The 17,624-nt window shown below is 49.4% G+C and overlaps 6 protein-coding genes across 6 annotated transcripts; all 6 read right to left on the reverse strand. All coding sequences in view use genetic code 12, as the record gives it.

Annotated features, from left to right (window-relative positions):
• Window positions 1–917: 917 nt before the first annotated feature.
• On the reverse strand, window positions 918–3,764 carry MIS11 (trifunctional formate-tetrahydrofolate ligase/methenyltetrahydrofolate cyclohydrolase/methylenetetrahydrofolate dehydrogenase; the record flags this gene model as incomplete). The annotated part of the gene is made up of 1 exon (XM_034157554.1): window positions 918–3,764. The coding sequence occupies one exon, from the start codon at window positions 3,762–3,764 to the stop codon at window positions 918–920; it is 2,847 nt and encodes a 948-aa protein (XP_034010494.1).
• An 855-nt stretch (window positions 3,765–4,619) lies between these two features.
• On the reverse strand, window positions 4,620–6,200 carry DIURU_004658 (uncharacterized protein; the record flags this gene model as incomplete). The annotated part of the gene is made up of 1 exon (XM_034157555.1): window positions 4,620–6,200. One exon carries the CDS (start codon window positions 6,198–6,200, stop codon window positions 4,620–4,622), a length of 1,581 nt encoding a protein of 526 aa, XP_034010495.1.
• Window positions 6,201–8,850: 2,650 nt separating this feature from the next.
• Window positions 8,851–10,398, reverse strand: DIURU_004659 (uncharacterized protein; the record flags this gene model as incomplete). Its single annotated transcript, XM_034157556.1, has 1 exon — window positions 8,851–10,398. The coding sequence occupies one exon, from the start codon at window positions 10,396–10,398 to the stop codon at window positions 8,851–8,853; it is 1,548 nt and encodes a 515-aa protein (XP_034010496.1).
• Window positions 10,399–11,965: 1,567 nt separating this feature from the next.
• DIURU_004660 (uncharacterized protein) lies at window positions 11,966–12,511 on the reverse strand (the record flags this gene model as incomplete). Its single annotated transcript, XM_034157558.1, has 1 exon — window positions 11,966–12,511. The coding sequence occupies one exon, from the start codon at window positions 12,509–12,511 to the stop codon at window positions 11,966–11,968; it is 546 nt and encodes a 181-aa protein (XP_034010497.1).
• Window positions 12,512–12,556: 45 nt separating this feature from the next.
• Window positions 12,557–13,171, reverse strand: DIURU_004661 (uncharacterized protein; the record flags this gene model as incomplete). Its single annotated transcript, XM_034157559.1, has 1 exon — window positions 12,557–13,171. The coding sequence occupies one exon, from the start codon at window positions 13,169–13,171 to the stop codon at window positions 12,557–12,559; it is 615 nt and encodes a 204-aa protein (XP_034010498.1).
• Window positions 13,172–13,464: 293 nt separating this feature from the next.
• DIURU_004662 (uncharacterized protein) lies at window positions 13,465–17,326 on the reverse strand (the record flags this gene model as incomplete). The annotated part of the gene is made up of 2 exons (XM_034157560.1): window positions 13,465–13,928; window positions 15,628–17,326. 2 exons carry the CDS (start codon window positions 17,324–17,326, stop codon window positions 13,465–13,467), a joined length of 2,163 nt encoding a protein of 720 aa, XP_034010499.1.
• Window positions 17,327–17,624: the final 298 nt, after the last annotated feature.

The following is a 17,624-nucleotide window of genomic DNA, read 5'->3' on the forward strand; positions in this document are numbered from 1 at the left end:
TGCGTAATCTCGTTCAGGTATGAAGTCTAATATCACTGGAGTCTACAGTTGGCACCCGCTACTACTAGTCGCACTCGGACCATAAAATTTTAGCATAAATAAACCAAAGGTCACTCCAACATTATAGGGATCAGAGGCGAAAAGGGGGTTAAGTCATTAACGCGAATAGATGGTTTGCCTCCCGGAATTTCAACATCTTCTTGAGCGTGGTGTGTGGTAGAATACGCGATAGCAAAATTTCAATTGAAGAATCACTGACTCGCCAACGAGCTTAAAGATCCCGCAATATAGTTTGTCTTGGGAAACCGTCTCCGCGGGGGGTAATGACGGAGACCCAGCTCTGCTGTCCAGTAGATGGTTGAACTGGCTAGTCCTGGAAGTATCTCTGGACATAATGATATCAGGGTAATATCGGAAGGGTTTCTCTTACGAGATAAGTTAAGCTGAGCTTAGTTAATAGGGGTTGAATCAAATTGACAATAATAAAAGGTGAATAGAATAGTATGCTGACTACTCCCTAGTGTAGTACAGCCGAAATGTCTATATGCAGAATATCCCTCACCGGGCTCCTGATATCCCTTTCAACCGTATGTGATAGTGTCCTCAACACACTAGTCACGTGGGGTACGGTAAAAGCGATTCCCCAACAGTTTGTATCCTTACAGGCCTGGTAGTCAAAGATCATACACGAAAAGGAATTGACTAGGCCAATACAAAGTTTGAATCATCTAAACCCACGTCTTAAGCTCCTCCTTTTTTTTAAAAAGAACACCGCAAGACTCAGCCTCGTTATGATGTCTCACGACACCAGCGCTCGTAAACTCACAACTTTGAACCTATGACACCCCTAAAATCGGTCACAATGACATGCAACGTCAAACGTTCTGTGATTTATACGTATCGTACGTGATATTTATTTAAAAGAGCCCATCGATCTCGCCGTCTTCATTGACTTCGACGTTCATGAAGCCACAGTGAGTGGGCAAACCAGGAATGGTTTGAATTTCTGCCGCTAACGCATACAAGTAACCGGCGCCGATCAGAGCTCTAACGTCACGAATGGGGAACTTGAACCCAGTGGGCACACCCTTGAGCGCGGCGTCGTGAGACAATGAGTACTGAGTCTTGGCGATACAAATGGGCAAGTTCAGGAACCCTTGGCGAGTGTACAAATCGATCTTCTTTTGCGCTTCGGGCAAAAACTCAACTTCGCCGGCACCGTACATTTCTTTGGCAATGGTGGCAATTTTGTCTTCCACCAGCGATCCCTCGGTGGCGTAGAGGAAGCGGAAGTTACGTTCAGGTGAGTTAGCCGCCTTGATCACACCTTGAGCCAAATCCACAGCACCAGCACCACCTTGTTCCCAGTGGTTGGACACAATGGCATCGTCAGCGCCCGCTTTGAGCGCCTCTTCGCGGATGACATCGTGTTCGCGGTCGGTGTCGCTCGACATCTTATTGATGGCCACCACCACCGGCAACCCGTAGGCCTTCGCGTTAGCAATGTGCTTAGCCAAGTTGGAACACCCCGCCCGCAAAAGATCAACGTTTTCCTGCGTGTATTCGGGTGCCAACGGCGCCCCGGCCTTGACTTCGGGACCACCGCCGTGGACCTTAAGCGCCCGCACCGTGGCAACAATGACAATGACATCGGGCTCAAGTCCCAGCGATCGGCACTTGATGTTGATGAACCGTTCCCCGCCCATGGTAAAATCGAAACCGGCCTCAGTGACAACGTAACCTTCTTGTTCCCGCTGTTCTTCCTCCAGCACGTCGGCCAGAGTCCCCACAAGCTTGAGTGCCATCTTGTCGGCCAAGATCGATGAAGCCCCGATGGAAATGTTGGCGAAAGGACCGGCGTGCACGAACACGGGGGTGCCTTCGAGCGTTTGCATGATGTTAGGCTTGATGGCGTCCTTCAACAACGCAGTCAACGCGCCGGCACAGCCGATATCCTCGGCAGTGATGGGCTCGCCCAGCTTCGACAGCGCCACCACCATCGCCCCTAAACGTTCACGCATGTCCTCCAACGAGTTGGCAAGGGCAAGAATCGCCATGCACTCCAGGGCCACGGTGATGTCGAACCCGGTGTTGCGGGTGAACCCTCTTTCGGTGGGGGCTTCACCGATGGTGATGCCTCTGAGGAACCGGTCGTTGCAGTCGACCACCCGGCGCCAGGTGATGGTGTCGGGATCGATGTCCAACTTGGCGAACCGTTCCACTTCCTCCTCAGTCAAGTCGTCGGGGTTGGTCTTGTCAATACCCAACTTCTTGAGTCTTCTGAGCATCGAGGGAGTGAACGTTCTCACCCCCTTCTTCGCCGGGACCAAACGCTTGTAGAAACCAGAAATCAGCTTCGACGTGGACTCGTGGAACATCCGGGTGTCGATAGCAGCAGCCAACAAGTTGTTGGCCATGGTGATGGCGTGGATGTCACCAGTGACGTGCATGTTAAACTCGTCCATGGGAATAACTTGCGAGTAACCACCACCGGCAGCACCACCCTTGATCCCGAAAGTGGGACCCATCAGCGGTTGACGAACGTTGGCAAACACGTTTTTGTTGAGGTGGGCCCCCAACGCTTGCGCCAACCCCACGGTAGTGGTCAGTTTCCCTTCACCCAAGGGGGTGGGGGTGATCCCAGTGACGAGCACGTACTTACCATTGCGCTTGTGCTTTAACCGGTCCAAAAGCTTGAGCGACACCTTACCCTTGTACAGGCCAAACAACTCGAGTTCCAGGTCCAAAACCCCCGCCTCCTTGGCGACGGCGTCGATCTTCTTCGGCTCCTGGGCCCGCAGAATCTCAAAGTCCAGCGGCACCGGCGTCTGCAAGTTCAACTTGAGCGGGTTGGTGAACTTCGGGGTGACGTTGTTTTGCGCGTAGTGGCGTTTGGCCGCCAACACCACGTTTTCCATCAAACACGCCACCGTCATCGGCCCCACCCCACCGGGGACAGGGGTGATGAACAGCGCCTTTTCCTTCGCCAGGTCGAAGTCGACGTCACCGACCATCCGTTGGCCCAGCTTCTTCAGAGCGTCGGGGATGAAGTTGGTCCCGACGTCAATCACCACAGCTCCGGGCTTGATCCAGTCGCCTTGGACAAAGTGAGGCTTGCCAATGGCAGCAATGACGATGTCGGCAATCGACACGTACAGCTGCAACATGTCCAACGGCGTTTGCGAGTGGACGGTGGTGACGGTGGCGTTGGCTCTCGTCAACAACTGCGCCACCGGCTTGCCGACAATGTCGGACCGGCCCAACACCACGGCGTTTTTGCCGGCGACGTTACAGCCAGCGTTGTCCAATAACTCCATGATCCCCTTGGGCGTGCACGGCAAAAATTGCGGTTCGCCGCCCTTCTTGGCAAGCTCACCGATGTTTTCGGGGCCGAACCCATCGACGTCCTTGTCGGTGAGCACCGCCAGCGTCACCTTCTTTTCGTCAATGTGGCTGGGGAGGGGGAGTTGCACCAAGATACCGTCAACGGCGATGTCGGCGTTAAGCTTAGCCACCAACAGCAACACGTTGAATTCGGTGGTGTCTTCGGGGAGATTGATGATGTCGCAGTTGATGCCGGCTTCTTCAGCCGCCTTCAACTTCATTTTCACGTAGGTGGTCAGGTCGGGACGGGCGCCCACCTGGACGATCGCGAGCTTCGGGGCGAAGTCAGCGTGCTTAGCTTTGAACTGGTCGATCTCGAGGTGGAGATCCGAGCGGATCTGTTGCGCCACCGCCTTACCGTCGAGAATTTGGGCAACCATAGAGCGTGTGTGGGAGCTGAACAATTTTTCAGTGTTTGTTAGTGGACGAGTCGGGACAGAGTCACCTGCGATAAGCCTATATGCAGGTGGTAAATTTTCTCGTGTGGGGTGAGCGCAAAGTGGTGGCCGGTATCGGCGATGAATACAGGGAGGCAACCGTAGGATCATCAAGTGATTGAGCTCTTGTTAGATGATGCTTATCGTCAACGGCTAGTATTCTGATGATAATTAGCGCCGTAGTCGCGAATATGGAGAGGGGCGTATGGCATACCTAATTTACCTCGCATAACCTCAATGACAATTGGGTTAGCGCGCCGGTTTAAGATGCAACTAAAAGTCTAGGAATGTGAAGAAGCCATTGCGTGAATTATATTTACTTTATTTGGTGAAAGGAGAGAAGACGGGTACGTGCTGGTGGCGGAGAAGGTTGTCGACCTATTAATATGGCCTTACTCTGATGATTCACGTGGGTGCGACGCGCGCCGCGCATTTAATTTTCCCTTCCAATTTAAGATGCTATATCACGTGACTAGTGCAAATCCAAAAACGGCCTATGCGACGGCCAGACAGTATAAACCATTCCGAACAGATTTCTATCCGCGCGCAAATGGTTTAGTGGTAAAATCCAACGTTGCCATCGTTGGGCCCCCGGTTCGATTCCGGGTTTGCGCAATGTTTTTGCCTTTCTTTGCCTTGTCAATGAAGTTGTGTCGTTGTTGTTTTTAATATTTGTAGCTTTTCTTGATTAGGTTTCTAGTATTCTACTTAAACATATGTCAAATATGATGCAAATTTATCACCCACAATCAGGTAAGACTTATATACAAATTTCATGCTAATTTTTTAATGAGTTCCTCATATCCAATCTTCGGATTTCCAATACAAGTAGCCAGCACACAACCCCAGCATCGCACATAAACCTGCCATAAACCCATAGCACCCGGCCACGGTCATGGCATCTACCATCTGGGTCAACACGGCGATGAACACCGCAGCCGCCCAGCACCGCGTCAAATTGACACACAGCGATGATCCCAGCAGCTGAGTGGGATACAAATCAACTAAGACAGTGGTGGAAATGGTTAGGTAGATCATCGCTCCCATCGCAATCATGCACGATGCTATCAATACAGCCAGCACATGTGTCTGGTACTGAATGGAGAAACCAAATATGAGGGATCCGGCACTGCAAAGCACTGTGGGTAACAACGATACCACAAGACGAGCCTTGAAGATGTTGAACTTGGGATCCTTCTTCGTCTGGCGGTCTTTAGACGCTAAATACGCCAGATACCGAGTTTTATAGGTCCAGTCGAGAATCTTCCCAATCAGCACTGTCCCTACAAGCCCCCCGATTCCACTGGGGATATAGCAAAGCGCAATCAGCGACGTCGAATAGCCGTAGGATTTTGACAATGATGTCAGCAACGTCGTCAACATCATCAACCACAACACGTAGCACACCGTCATTGGCGTTAACGCCAACACCACGGGGACGTGAGCAAGAATCTTGAAGGGAGCGAACACCGTGAATGCCCTAGACTCCACCACCGACGAGTTTGTTTGTCCTCGAGGCATGAGCCTTGCTTTGAAGGTGGGGAGGGCTAAGATGGGAGCAGTGGCGACAAGCGACATTTTCCTCGGTAGCACGCTGCCGTTGCCAACGATCGACCGGGTGGTCTCAGGAAGCATCAAGTAGATCACCACCAACGTCACCCCCAGAGCGATGGCAAGGAACCAGAAAATCGCCCGCCAGCCAAGGGCCAGGGAGATCATCCCACCAATCAATGCCCCAAACGCTTGGCCAAGAAGCGAAAGCCCCGTGCACAAGCCGATGAACAGCGCCCTGTCGGCCTTTAGAGTGATGTCGCTGGCAATGCCGCTGCCCACCGTCACCGTCAGAGCCACGCCGAATGCCTGGAGACAGCGGAGCCCGATGAGGCCACCGTAGGTGTGGTTCAACGCTAACCCAATGTTGGCCAAAACATAGATGCCTAGACAGACTAAAATGATGACCCGCCGGCCCCACTGGTCGGAGAGAGTGGAGAAAATTGCCGGAGCAAGCCCTTGGAATATCAGGTACACCACCACCGAGATGTTCATTTTCTCCTCACTGACGTTGAACTGCTGCTCGAGTACAGGTAACACGGGGAGATAGATCGGCAGCGAGATCGTCGACCAAAACCCACCGATCCCCGCTAGCGCCACAATCACGTACTTCTCCGGCTTGGTGAAGATGGTATGAGGAAGTTCCGCCTTGGCCTCCTCATCGAGTTGGCGGAGCTGCGACTGCGATGACCACCTCGAAGCCTGGGTGGCCACTGTTGCCACCAGCTGCCGTCTTTGAGTCAAATGGGTGTTGGTGCTCGTCAGCCGTTCCATGGGCACCATAGGGATGCTTTCCGCTATCGGCTCCAAGCGGGACTCGGACGTCATGACTGCAACCTAGTAAACGGCGGGCGAAGGTGTGGTACTCTTCGGAGTTGTATGCGCGACTCCGATGACTCAGATAAACCCGGGGTACAGGCATCGCGGACGTCAAAGAGGTGCCATCATCGTTGGTAATCAAGGCGCCATTTAGTAGCAAAATGTATTGAAAAAGGATTCATGAGCTTATTGGAGTTGTCTATTGAGAAGGATTGATAGGAATGGCCACGCTTAGCAGTCACTGCTCCCATCGCGGGCCATTTGTTAGCGAATTCTTGAAAACATTTGGCGTGGACCATCATAATTTTCTGTATATCTTGCATTTATACACAATCTTGATCGGATTGAAAATGTAGGGAAAGATAAATCCTAAACTTTGTCAGTGTGTAAATTTGTGAATGATAGCACTAAATATCTTCCCTACCAAGACTATACGAGTTCTCCTTTAAATTCGTGTGGCTTTTTAAGTGATCTGCATGAATTGACGTAATATATGCGATAGCCACTACCAAATATTATTCCATATTATATTCGATAGATTCAATTACTTCAAAGGTTGAGTAGTCTTTGATTTTGAGGTTGACTGGCAGGTCATCCCTAAAGACATGAAACCTTCATTTCTTGAAATTACAAACTTCGGCTATTTTCAACCGGCCAGCATTGACGTAGCCTACAATTCTACAGTGAGAGATACTAATAGTCCGCTTTCTTGAACCTATATTCGGCCAGATTCGAAGTTTAGTTTTTTAATTCATTTTTTGTTTTCTTTGATCCATTTACCGACATACTGGACCGGTTGGCCAAGGCCAACCAACCCATTCCCAACTTCATTAGGCATATTTTTCGTATATTCGATGTGTGATCGGGGTCGGCTCAATTGTTTGTATAGTGGAGCGTAATATTCAAAATAATGATTCACAGCTTCTCAATGGCAATGGCCTCAACTTCTACTGTGCAACCCAAAGGCAATTGCTTAACAGCAACACACAGTCTTGCGGGCTTAGTGGCATCGAAGTATTTGGCATACACCTCGTTGAACTCGGGGAACTGACTCATGTCGGTCAAGAAGCATGTGCACTTGACCACGTGAGCTAAGTCCAGATTAGCGGCCTCCAACACGTTCTTGACGTTAAGGATACATTGCTCAGCCTTTTCAGCAGTCAGAGCGTCGGCGAGGGTGTCGCCCGAGGGGGTGTGGTGTACTTGGCCGGACACGTAGATGAAACCTGACGTTAATATTTATCTCAATGTAAACTGGCAATCAGCCATTGTCATACGTACCATTAACTTTCACTGCCTGGGAGTACAGAGCAGCGGGGGAAGGGGCGTTGGCGGTTTGTACTTTGGTGATAGGTCTCTGTGGCAACCACCAATGTCGCGCGGAAGCCAGTGCATAAAGTCACCCCGTCGATTTCCGCGCATCAGCAGGGTTAGGTTCCGGCACAAATGCAGGTTTTGCGGAAAAAGTTCGCAGTCCGTTTTCTAATGTCGAGTGTTTTAGCCATAATAGACTAGGAATCGCGTCAGCCATCCTAGCTTATGCCGTTACTCATAAACCTTCAGCGGATATATGAGACGGCTGGGCCTTTTTATGAAGCCACCAATATTTACCACATACGAATACCACGCGGTTCGAAGCCCTCGACCGAGGAAGCAAGTTATTACAATTAATTTCAGGCCAGGTTTACCCTCAAGTCTGACCCTCACGGACCCTAACACCCAGTTCAAATTTGATTAACCTAACTTCGTGACTCGTATCCATGAATGATGTTGTTGGGGTTGTCAATCCATTCGATGAAGTTGCTGAGACCTTGTTCATTAACGCTTTGTATCAGCGTGGTTGTGTTTAAGAAACACCTATCATGGGCAGATTCCAATGCTGTTGTCATTTCATACGTATCTTCACGATGTTGCATAACATGAAACTTGCATAACATGAACGGACCTGGATTTATAAAAACGTTCTTGAGCACCGTCGCAAGGACAACCAAAGCAATATGGCAATCAGCAGTTTGGCGACTTCCGCCACGTTCATTTCGATAAACAGAAGTGCTAAGCGCTAAAGTTTTTGGCTCAATCAGTCGTCACTGATGGGAGTAGCCAAAGCTCACTACATCACTTCACGTTGGATGGGACTTGGCCTACTTGGTTTCGAGTGAGGATCTTAACGTTTCTATCATTTAGGTCAATATCGCATAACTTTCAACATTCCGAGTGGCATGCAGAGTTAAGTCCGGTTGATCGATGGCGGTGGTGGTGATAAGATTGGCCGAGATGTGTTTCTATCGTCACCAAGAACTATGATGAAATCATAATACCATGGAAGGGAAATTGATAGACGTAGTCGATGATTGTGGGGGTATGATTTGGTCATTAACTCGTACACGTGAGACTGCGCCAGCGGCAGGCTACGGCGAACCTGCCTGACCGATGTAAGTCTGATGGTGTCGACCACCATTACTGTCATCCGTGTTCAATTGGCTTGCGTGGTACCCTTCTCGACGACTTTGTCACGTCCAGTGTCGACTGTTCAATTAGTCGTAGTGCTTATGCTTCGGCCTACAGGGAAAAGTCAGTACACTATTCCATTCATGAGAGTTTCGCTTATCTCGCTAAATATTTCATGGCTCGTCGTTCGTCATCGCGTCCATTGATTGGGTTAAGGCAAGTGAGTGATGCGGTTGTAAGGGGGCTGGAGCTCGCGAATCGGCCCAGGATCTTGTCCAAGCTTCACTCCCCAAAGTTGATCAACGTCCATCAGCAGCAACGGCAGATTTTCTGGGGTGCGGGGCTTCCACCAGTTTTCCAGTTGGTCCCTCCAATTCGCGACGATAATAGTGCCCTCGGTGGACGCTTCCTCCCATGGGAACATCCGAGAGATATCCCACAAGAGGCAGCAGTGGTTTGCCAAGAACGGCACTTTGGCTTGAGCTTCCAAACATGAATCGACTGTATGCCATTGGTTCGAAACGACATAGATCTTACCCATAATTGCAAGCAGAGGCATCATGAAGATCATAAACCATTTGTCATAGTCGGCCCAAGTTTGACACTCGAACAATTCCCTGGCTGCGTTGCTTTCGGGCCAATCAGCGCGAAACCAGACGTGCAGCGTTTCTTCGATTGCTCGCCCGATGGTACAGGTCTCAACTTCATTTAACAGGTCCTTCAACCTCAAGAAGACTTTGACCACACGCCGAAGTGTCTCCTTGTAATCGATAGCCCTGTCATAGTATTCACTGCATTCAAGCGGGGTCGAGGTAGCAGCAAGATCATCGACACGCCATGGTAAGTTGAGTTTAGAAATGACGTCAGCGAGACGTTTTTCTTCATAAGGTGTGCGTGCAACATACGGACAGGGATTTTCGACAAAATCTCCGGCGCCTTGCTGAGGGACCGCCCGCCAGTTGTCAAGATTTTCAATCGAAGTGCGGGGGTTCAAACAATACCATGGAACGTGGGCTTCCTTCAACAGGTCAAGCTCTAGCTTACAGAATTCTTTCGTTGCATCCCAATCACTAAATAACGCCACTGCAGAAAAGCTGGAAGGAATGTTGACAATGTGGTGGTAATTGTCGAATTTGAATTCATTCTGGCGGCGCAACCAGTAGACCTTGGCTATCATGGCATAAGGATCGAGCAATTGGTTCCAGAAGAAACCATGAGCTTGCTCCACAGTCAGACAATTTGTCATTATTTGGTACATATCGGTGTCTTCGCCGTACCCAAGTCGTTGAGCAACTGCGACCATGAGAGCCCAAACAATGCGTCTTCTTTGAACATAGCCCATGGACACTTTATTTTGCGCAAGAAGCTGGTCGAACATGGTAATGAGATTCACAAAGTCATCGTAATGTTGGCAAAGACGCGGGATGTCTCCCTCGGAGTAGTCGATATTTTCGAGCATCTCGCACAGTGGGAGTGTCAACGTGGCATTATTCGTGATGTGTTCCTCGCCTGCTCTTTGTCGAGCTATTCTTTGTTCAGCTCTTTCTTGTCGAGCTCTTATTTGTCGAGCTCTTTCTTGTTGAGCTCTTTCTTGTTGAGCTCCTTGTCGAGCTCTTTCTTGTCGAGCTCTCTCTTGTCGAGCCCTTTCTTGTTGAGCTCTCTCTTGTCGAGCTCTTTCTTGTGGAACTCTTCCTCGTTGAGCTCCTTGTCGAAGTCTTCTTTGTCGAGGTCTTCCTTGTCGATTTCTGCGGGCTGCCATAGTAGCTGTCTCAGTATCGCTTACCAATCAGTTCTTCTCCGGAGTTTGCCAGCGGTGAGGTATACCCTGATTAGAGACGGTGTAATGGCAAGGGATAAAAGATAAAAAAGGTTGGGTTATTGTTAAACATGAGCGCAAGTCGAGAGAGAGGGGAGGTCTGCATATAGTCCGGGATCCATCGAAACGGCAGCCGCAGCGCTTCCCCCTCGTTTCCTCATGGCACGCGACGTCTGTCTGGGGGGCGCAATATCCGGCATCCAACATCAACTGTCACGCTTCGTTCTGCGGGGAGTTTTGATGATATTTAAAGAATACTACCACTACAACCGGTATATCAAGTGGGAGAACTGCTCGTGTCAAGTACCACAAAAGTATGGCTCACTCCGTGCAAGAAAGTGGTCGTCTGATACGCTAGGACACTTTGTTTGAGCCCTTGTGCCTCTACCACAGCATAGTCTACATGAATGTATACAGCGACAGCCAGCTGATTACACACCATAACAGAACGCGAACCTGGGGCCGAGCTATTAAATCTGACGGGTGGCCATTTACTGCAAGGCGGCAGGTAGTGGCGACGTCAAACATACTCCGGCGACTTCACTGTGCACCTGTTGAGGTGTTGGGGTTCTCACGAGTGAGGCATCTAATTGAAAGATGTAACTTATCAGCTGTGCAAGCTTCGACCCTATGAAGACGGATTGGGACTCTACCTTGTTAACACAAAGCACGGGGCTCATTCACTTCTGTTAAACATCATTTTACGTATATCATAGATTACCATCTGGTGATACACGGTTGAGAAGGCATCGAGCAGCTACACGATGACGATCAATGGAAAGCGTAAGTAAGTCGTAAAAATACACTTATCGTGAGCGCCAGTTGTGTAAGAATTCAGAGATTGGCCTTGATAATGGCTGAAAAATTTTCAAGACAGTATACTAGTTGTGAGGGTTTTGGGGATGGGTGCCAAAATTCATTGGTTTTGCAATATTACCCGGATGAGTTTTCAATCCTCCACTTCCATGCACCACCGATGCACCACCATTAGTCTCATGATTCAGCCACAACTTTTGAATGCCCTTGTGGCGAAGCATTACGAATGTGTTTGTGCTTTTTTTGGTGGCGACGCCCCAAAGAACTTTCAGATCAGGCCCTCCCGAGGACCAGTCAATGAACCCCAGCATCAGCCGAACCCTTCCTTCAAAAACCACTTCCTCACCGCAGGTCATGGCAAGGTTCCTCTATGGTGCACTTGAAACAATTGGCTTTCTATGTATGACGACAATCAAAACAACTCCCTCAAACTTCGGTTTCGAATGCTGCAACGGGACCTTCTTCTCTAAAGCAACAGGCGTACAAGAAAGGGCGATCTGCTCATATACATGTTGGGCCAAATCATCAGAACCTCGAGACTGCAACTCACAAATAACTAGAGATGAACCGTAGTTCGGCGAAGCAATTGAATACATATGAATTAGCATATTTCGTGAATCATTCTCCAACATGAATCAATTGTAAGTTTCGTATCACATGTTTATAATTAACTATACAACAAGATATAAATAGTCTAGTGGGTTCCTTTGAACGCATTCTTCACCCAGAAGAGAAGGTCGTAAATGTACAACAGCGAGCACCGTGTCTGGTAAGCCCACCACGTGCTTAACCGCTTCAAGTTACCCACCACCAGCCACAGACTGTACTGGTACCGGAGCCCGTCCATAGCCTCGTCATATACGATCTTGGCATAGTACTTCTCCAAAATAGAGAACGTCCGCACAGGCCCCAAAGGATTGCGTAACCCTTCGTCCAAATAACGAGTCAAATCGTTAGTCTTCAAGATTAAAAGCAAAAGTCTAGGCATTGTGCTCAAAACTCCATCAACCCTTCTAAGACGCCTTCTTCGTGGCTGGATGTGGGAGATCTCGTCTTTCAGGCGCAGTTTCGACATGTCGAAGTTGAGGGCAATTTCGGGAGCTCTTCCAGTGATGGCAGCAGCAAAGATCTGGAACTTGATGTCTTCAGTGATGCCGGCAAACTCCTCAGCCCAATAGCGCATAGCGGGGATATCGTTATCAAGCACAGCGAGCCAGAAGTGCGAGTATTCCTGCTTCATTACGAGCGGCAGCGTCCGGCAAAGCCCGTGATCGTAAGACACAATTTAGAAGTTGAAGCCCTTGGTGATTTCCTTCACAGGCACGTGTCTGATCGATAAGTTGACCCCGTGAGGATCGCAGTGAAGACCAATGCCAGGGACGAAAATCATCGTGTTGACGATGTGCAGCAAACACAGCGATACCTGAACCGGATCGATATTGTGTCGTTGGAGGTAAGCGTAGTCATCAAGACGAGCACCCGCAACGTATTCCATCACCAAGATCCGCTTTCCAGCCAGAACAATCTTGAGGGCAGTGTTCCGAGCACGAGACTTAAAGTCTCCCGCGGTGTTTTCAGCATTCAGAGCTTCATTGGTGAAGTCGAGCTCATTGTGAATCAGCTGTTGCATTTCGTCGCCCAACCACAAAAGCGGGTATTCAGGGAAGAACCGTTCCATAGCTCTGAACAAACTATTGGTGACGTATACATTCAACGGCATAAACTCCGAAAGCAGAGGGTGTTGCACTTTAACCGCTACCATCTCCCCACTCAGACAGAAACGAGCTACATGCACTTGGGCCAACAACGCCACCCCCACGGGGTTAGGATCAAACTCACTGGACTTATCGTTGATCAGCACTCCCATGTCATGTTTGAACATGTTTTCGATTTCTTCCATCAGCGATCTCGGGCACCGGTCTTGCAAAGGAATCATCGTTTCACACCATTCGGGAGACAACAGGTAAGTAAGGGCACTGATATGTTGACCCAATTTTATATAGATCCCACCGTTCCGTTCAATGGCCTTATAAGTGATTTCAGCAGCTTTCTTGTGAGTTTTGGACAACGCTTCCCGGTAAGCTTCCTCATTAGGGTATTCGGCACCAAGACAATCCTTGTAGAGCTTAAAGTTGCGGGCCACAGTTACAGCGACAATCGCACACCGTTCGTAGCAATTGAAGATGTGGCGGGCTAAGTCGCTAGTAAGGAAGAGCACCACACCCGTACCACCAATGATAAGACCCCATTTGAGGTACGGTGGCGTTTACCACTCGAGCCTTTACCTCCAGAACTTTGACCTGAATTGGGAGGAGGTGGTGGCGGGGTCAAAGGAAAAGCCTTAGCAGTTTGGATGGCAACTGTAGGACTAGCTTTACCAGTAGCGGTAGGTGCAAAGTTCTGCGCATTGGAAGCAGGTAATTCGTCTTCCAATTTGGAAGGAGGTGGTTCATGTTCCAATTTGGAAGGAGGTAGTTCATGTTCCAATTCGGGAGGTGGTAGTTCATGTTCCAATTCGGGAGGTGGCAATTCATCCTCCGCCTTAGGAAGTGTCAACTTGGTTTCTGGGGTTGCAACCTTGGCAGTAATGATGGCAGTGGCAGGTTCAACAGCAAACAGCGCTGGTTTCGGCGTGGCCTTGATTGATAATGCCAGGCCTGGTTTCAGACCCAAGTGACGCTTAACAAGCAGTCCGCGACAACAGCAGTTGTCGCGATTTCAGAAGTTCTGGCGTTGAAATGCTTCAACGTCCCAATAAATTGTTTCAAAATTTGATGACGCTAGTGTTCAATCGCCGGCAACGATTAGATTGGCGCGGAATCGTTCATCCGATATCTAGAAGATGAAATGAAGTGTAGAGGCACACCGCCCGGGCGGTCTTCAGCGGTTATTGTTAAAAAATCTCCATTTCCGACAAGCTCGAGAAAATTGAGGTACACAGCAACGCCAGAGGCCAGCCAGAAGCCACTTCATTGCACACATGAGTCGAGCGGAAGGATATCATCATGGGCACCATAGCTGACGGCACCACAGCTGACTATAGCCCACACACACGGTACTTCCACCGATGCGTCGAAAAGTAGTCTCTGTCAACTACTAGCGGCCTGAACGAAGAGTCAAAGGGAGCTGCGTTGATAGTAGCACATCAATCCGGCAACACCGGTTTATAGGGAACAAACACGATCCTTGAACAAGACGTTCTGATTCATTGGATGAAAATGCCCTCATCCGCAAGGGTTAGTAATAAATTGGCGAAGCGGTGGGTGGTGTTTGCCGCTCCCAACGGTGAACTCTTGGTGATTTGTGCAAACTTGGCTGAGGCTTCTCCACGAAGCTGACCTCCACGAAGCTGACGGACCCATACGGGCTACAATGATGGTGAAAGATTTCGCAGCGGAGGGCTCACAACGCCGGCATGATGAAGAACGTGAGAATGAATAAAAGTACAGTTGAAGCAGTCAAGAGACAGTGTGGCATTGCCGTATAGTCATGGTCGAGTCAGAAGATTAGCCACCGCTGCTGACTAAAGCTTCCGCTATCCAGAATGACAAGTGACTCGCACCAAGGAGACACGTGCGTCAGAGTCTATTACCACTAGAGAGTCCGAATTGGGCAATTTTCTGAGACTGCATCAAACATCCCGATAATTTTTCCACAAGGGAAGTGCTGATACTGTTTCAATTTTTGTTTGCTAACTAAAAGGTCCGTCTGCCTGGTCTATCCATTATGCTTATACGAAACCGGTTCACCACGAGTATCGCAGATGCTCACGCTGTCATGAAACCTGTTTCTAAAAGGGTGATGCACTGGGGCCGTTCCTAAAATAGTCAACGAAGATTGCTACAGTCTGGATTAGGGTTCGTGCCCTCCAATTGCACTGGTCAGGATAAACAATATTCGATCCCTCGAAGACAATCGTCCACTTTTTAACGGCTTGTCACCCTATTTGTGCGCCAGCCCTTTTTGAAGGAGGTCCATGTCAAACACTAACCAGCCCCCCGTGCCGTGCTGTCAGAGAACAAGTTCAACTTCCGATTGGCAATCCAGTGGAATGCTCTATCGGCTACATGAAGATTCTTTCGTTGTTGCTTTCCTAAAAACAAATTACATCACTAGTTATACTCATTCGCTTCGTGGGTACGGCCACGTCAATAAAGGGCGGGCGCCGGCACTAGGCACGCCAAGGTGGGCCAGATTGTACGCTCCGTCGAAAGCTATTCGGCGACAGTCTGAGCTTCCGGAATTTCTCCCTAAGCACGTCGAACCCCTCCACAGTTACTTCCATGCGTCGGTAATGCGCCCGCCAGTTTCTTCTCAACTGGTCGATTATAAAGGCGATCTTTGGGGACACCTGACTCCACGGGCCCGACTGTAAGGCCTCCAAGAGGAACGGATAGTGGTATGCCAAATATGGCAAGTGTGCTTGAATCTTCCAAAGTAACTGCGGCGTATCCACTTGCTCGGGGTCCAATGTCATGTTGGCAATGACGTAGAGTATTCCTGCGATATCATACGCAGACAACATGTTGTCCAAGCACCATTCCACCAACGACGCTGACGAGTTACACTCTTTCAAAGTGACCATTTGCCCGTTCCAACGAGGATTGTCCCAGAGTGTCTCCTCAATCTTTTTCCGAACTTGCTTTAACGCTCCTCTCGTCAAATGGCCTTGATCATTGACAAATTGTGCGGTCAATGCCGCCATAAGTTCGACGTATTGCATGACATACTGAAAATACTCAGCGTGATACAACAGTTTCTCGAATCCGGGTCCACCTGGGCGTGGCAAGTGGCCGAGCTCGTTGAAGTCATTATCTTTCGGAATGAAATGACGAGGGTCTCGTTCGTAAAGGACTTCCTTGAAGGTGCTCACAGTTTGCCACATCTCAACGATATTTTGCAACAGATGGTTCAGAGGAAGTGTCCCGTACCAGGGTGGTTGTTTGTCCTTCAAGAATTCAAATATGGCGCCGCAAAGTCCCATCTCTGGCGTCCATTCATGCACTAGCGCTATCACGAAATAGGTAGGGGTTTGGGTGACCCCTAATTGGGCTAACGCTTCCATCAAGAGTGGGCGGGAAACCACCAGCTGACTCGAGCGCCGACGACACTTCTTGGTCGCCATTGCAATTGGGTGAAGACAACAATTCCACACTAACTCCACAAGTTGATCCATTTTTTCAAAGCCGTCTATGACATTCTTGAAGGCAATGCCCTTACCGGAGTTGTTTGTCCAAAGGCAAAGTTTGTCCATAGCCACATCCATGGTGAAATTAAAAATGGCTTTACTAACGAATTTCGCTTGGAGGTTTGTGTGGGCAAACTTGTGAAGCGACATGATATTTGAAAGGCACTCCACCCCCTTCTTGAATTCCAGGTTCAACTGGGTAATGTTGTAAAAATTGGGGTGATTAAGGCAGTTCCATTCGGGGAAAGTGGCATTATCATAAAGAAGTTGCATTGCCTCTTCTTCCATTCGTTCGGCGTCGGAGTCAGTGATGGGGTATTGAGCAGTTTGTACGCTTAACCGGGCAGTGCGTTCGTTGCCGTTGGTGGCATTTAGAGTAGACTCTTCACCTTCGGAGTCCGTGTCGGCGCTGGTGGAGTCGTTGTCCGCCACATCGGGATATTCGCCGACCGTCACAGTGGAATCGTCATTATTGGAATCATAGTCGGTAGCGACGTCCATTAAGCCATTAATGCCAACATTACTGGCGACAAAAGTCGAACCGGCAACCATAGTCCGTCCACCGACGTTGTTGTCAGCAGGGTGAAGTAAGGTGTTCTCTTCGAACATGAAGCCCGCCAGATTCATCGAGTAGTGATATCCATTCTCGTCACCTGTGTTGGCACGTGTTTGGTCGTTGCCTTCCGTTCCAATCCCAGTAGCTTCATACAAGTGACCACCAGCTTGATTTGGGTCAAGCATGAGCGACTGGGGATTCACGTTGTCGCTGGGGAAAGAGGTGCCTTCCTGGGCACCATAACGCGGTGAGTCGTTGGAAACTCCCCCCACCTTATTCCAGTTGTGGTTTTGGTGAGGCTCGATCATCATGGAAACTCGAATATTGCCGCTGCTGTTGGGGTACGATGTGGATGTAAATCGGGCTGCGCACAATTATTTAAGTTAGCCGTCGATCGAGGATTGACGATGGGTGTACAATGAATCTACCGCGCGATCTAAGAAAAAGAAACTTAGACGACGGAGCACCTAAAAGAGGTAAAATAGTTGACAAAGCTCGACAAGCTAACTTTTGGTAGTGGTCTTTGTGGTAGCCCCTTGGCTCACGAGGGTTGTTCGTTTACGGACCACTCATAAGGCCGTTTACCCCCCTCATTGCTACTCTGGTCGG

This window comes from Diutina rugosa (genome assembly GCF_008704595.1).
Source record: "Diutina rugosa strain CBS 613 chromosome Unknown scaffold41_size130375, whole genome shotgun sequence".
Taxonomy (NCBI): domain Eukaryota; kingdom Fungi; phylum Ascomycota; class Pichiomycetes; order Serinales; family Debaryomycetaceae; genus Diutina; species Diutina rugosa.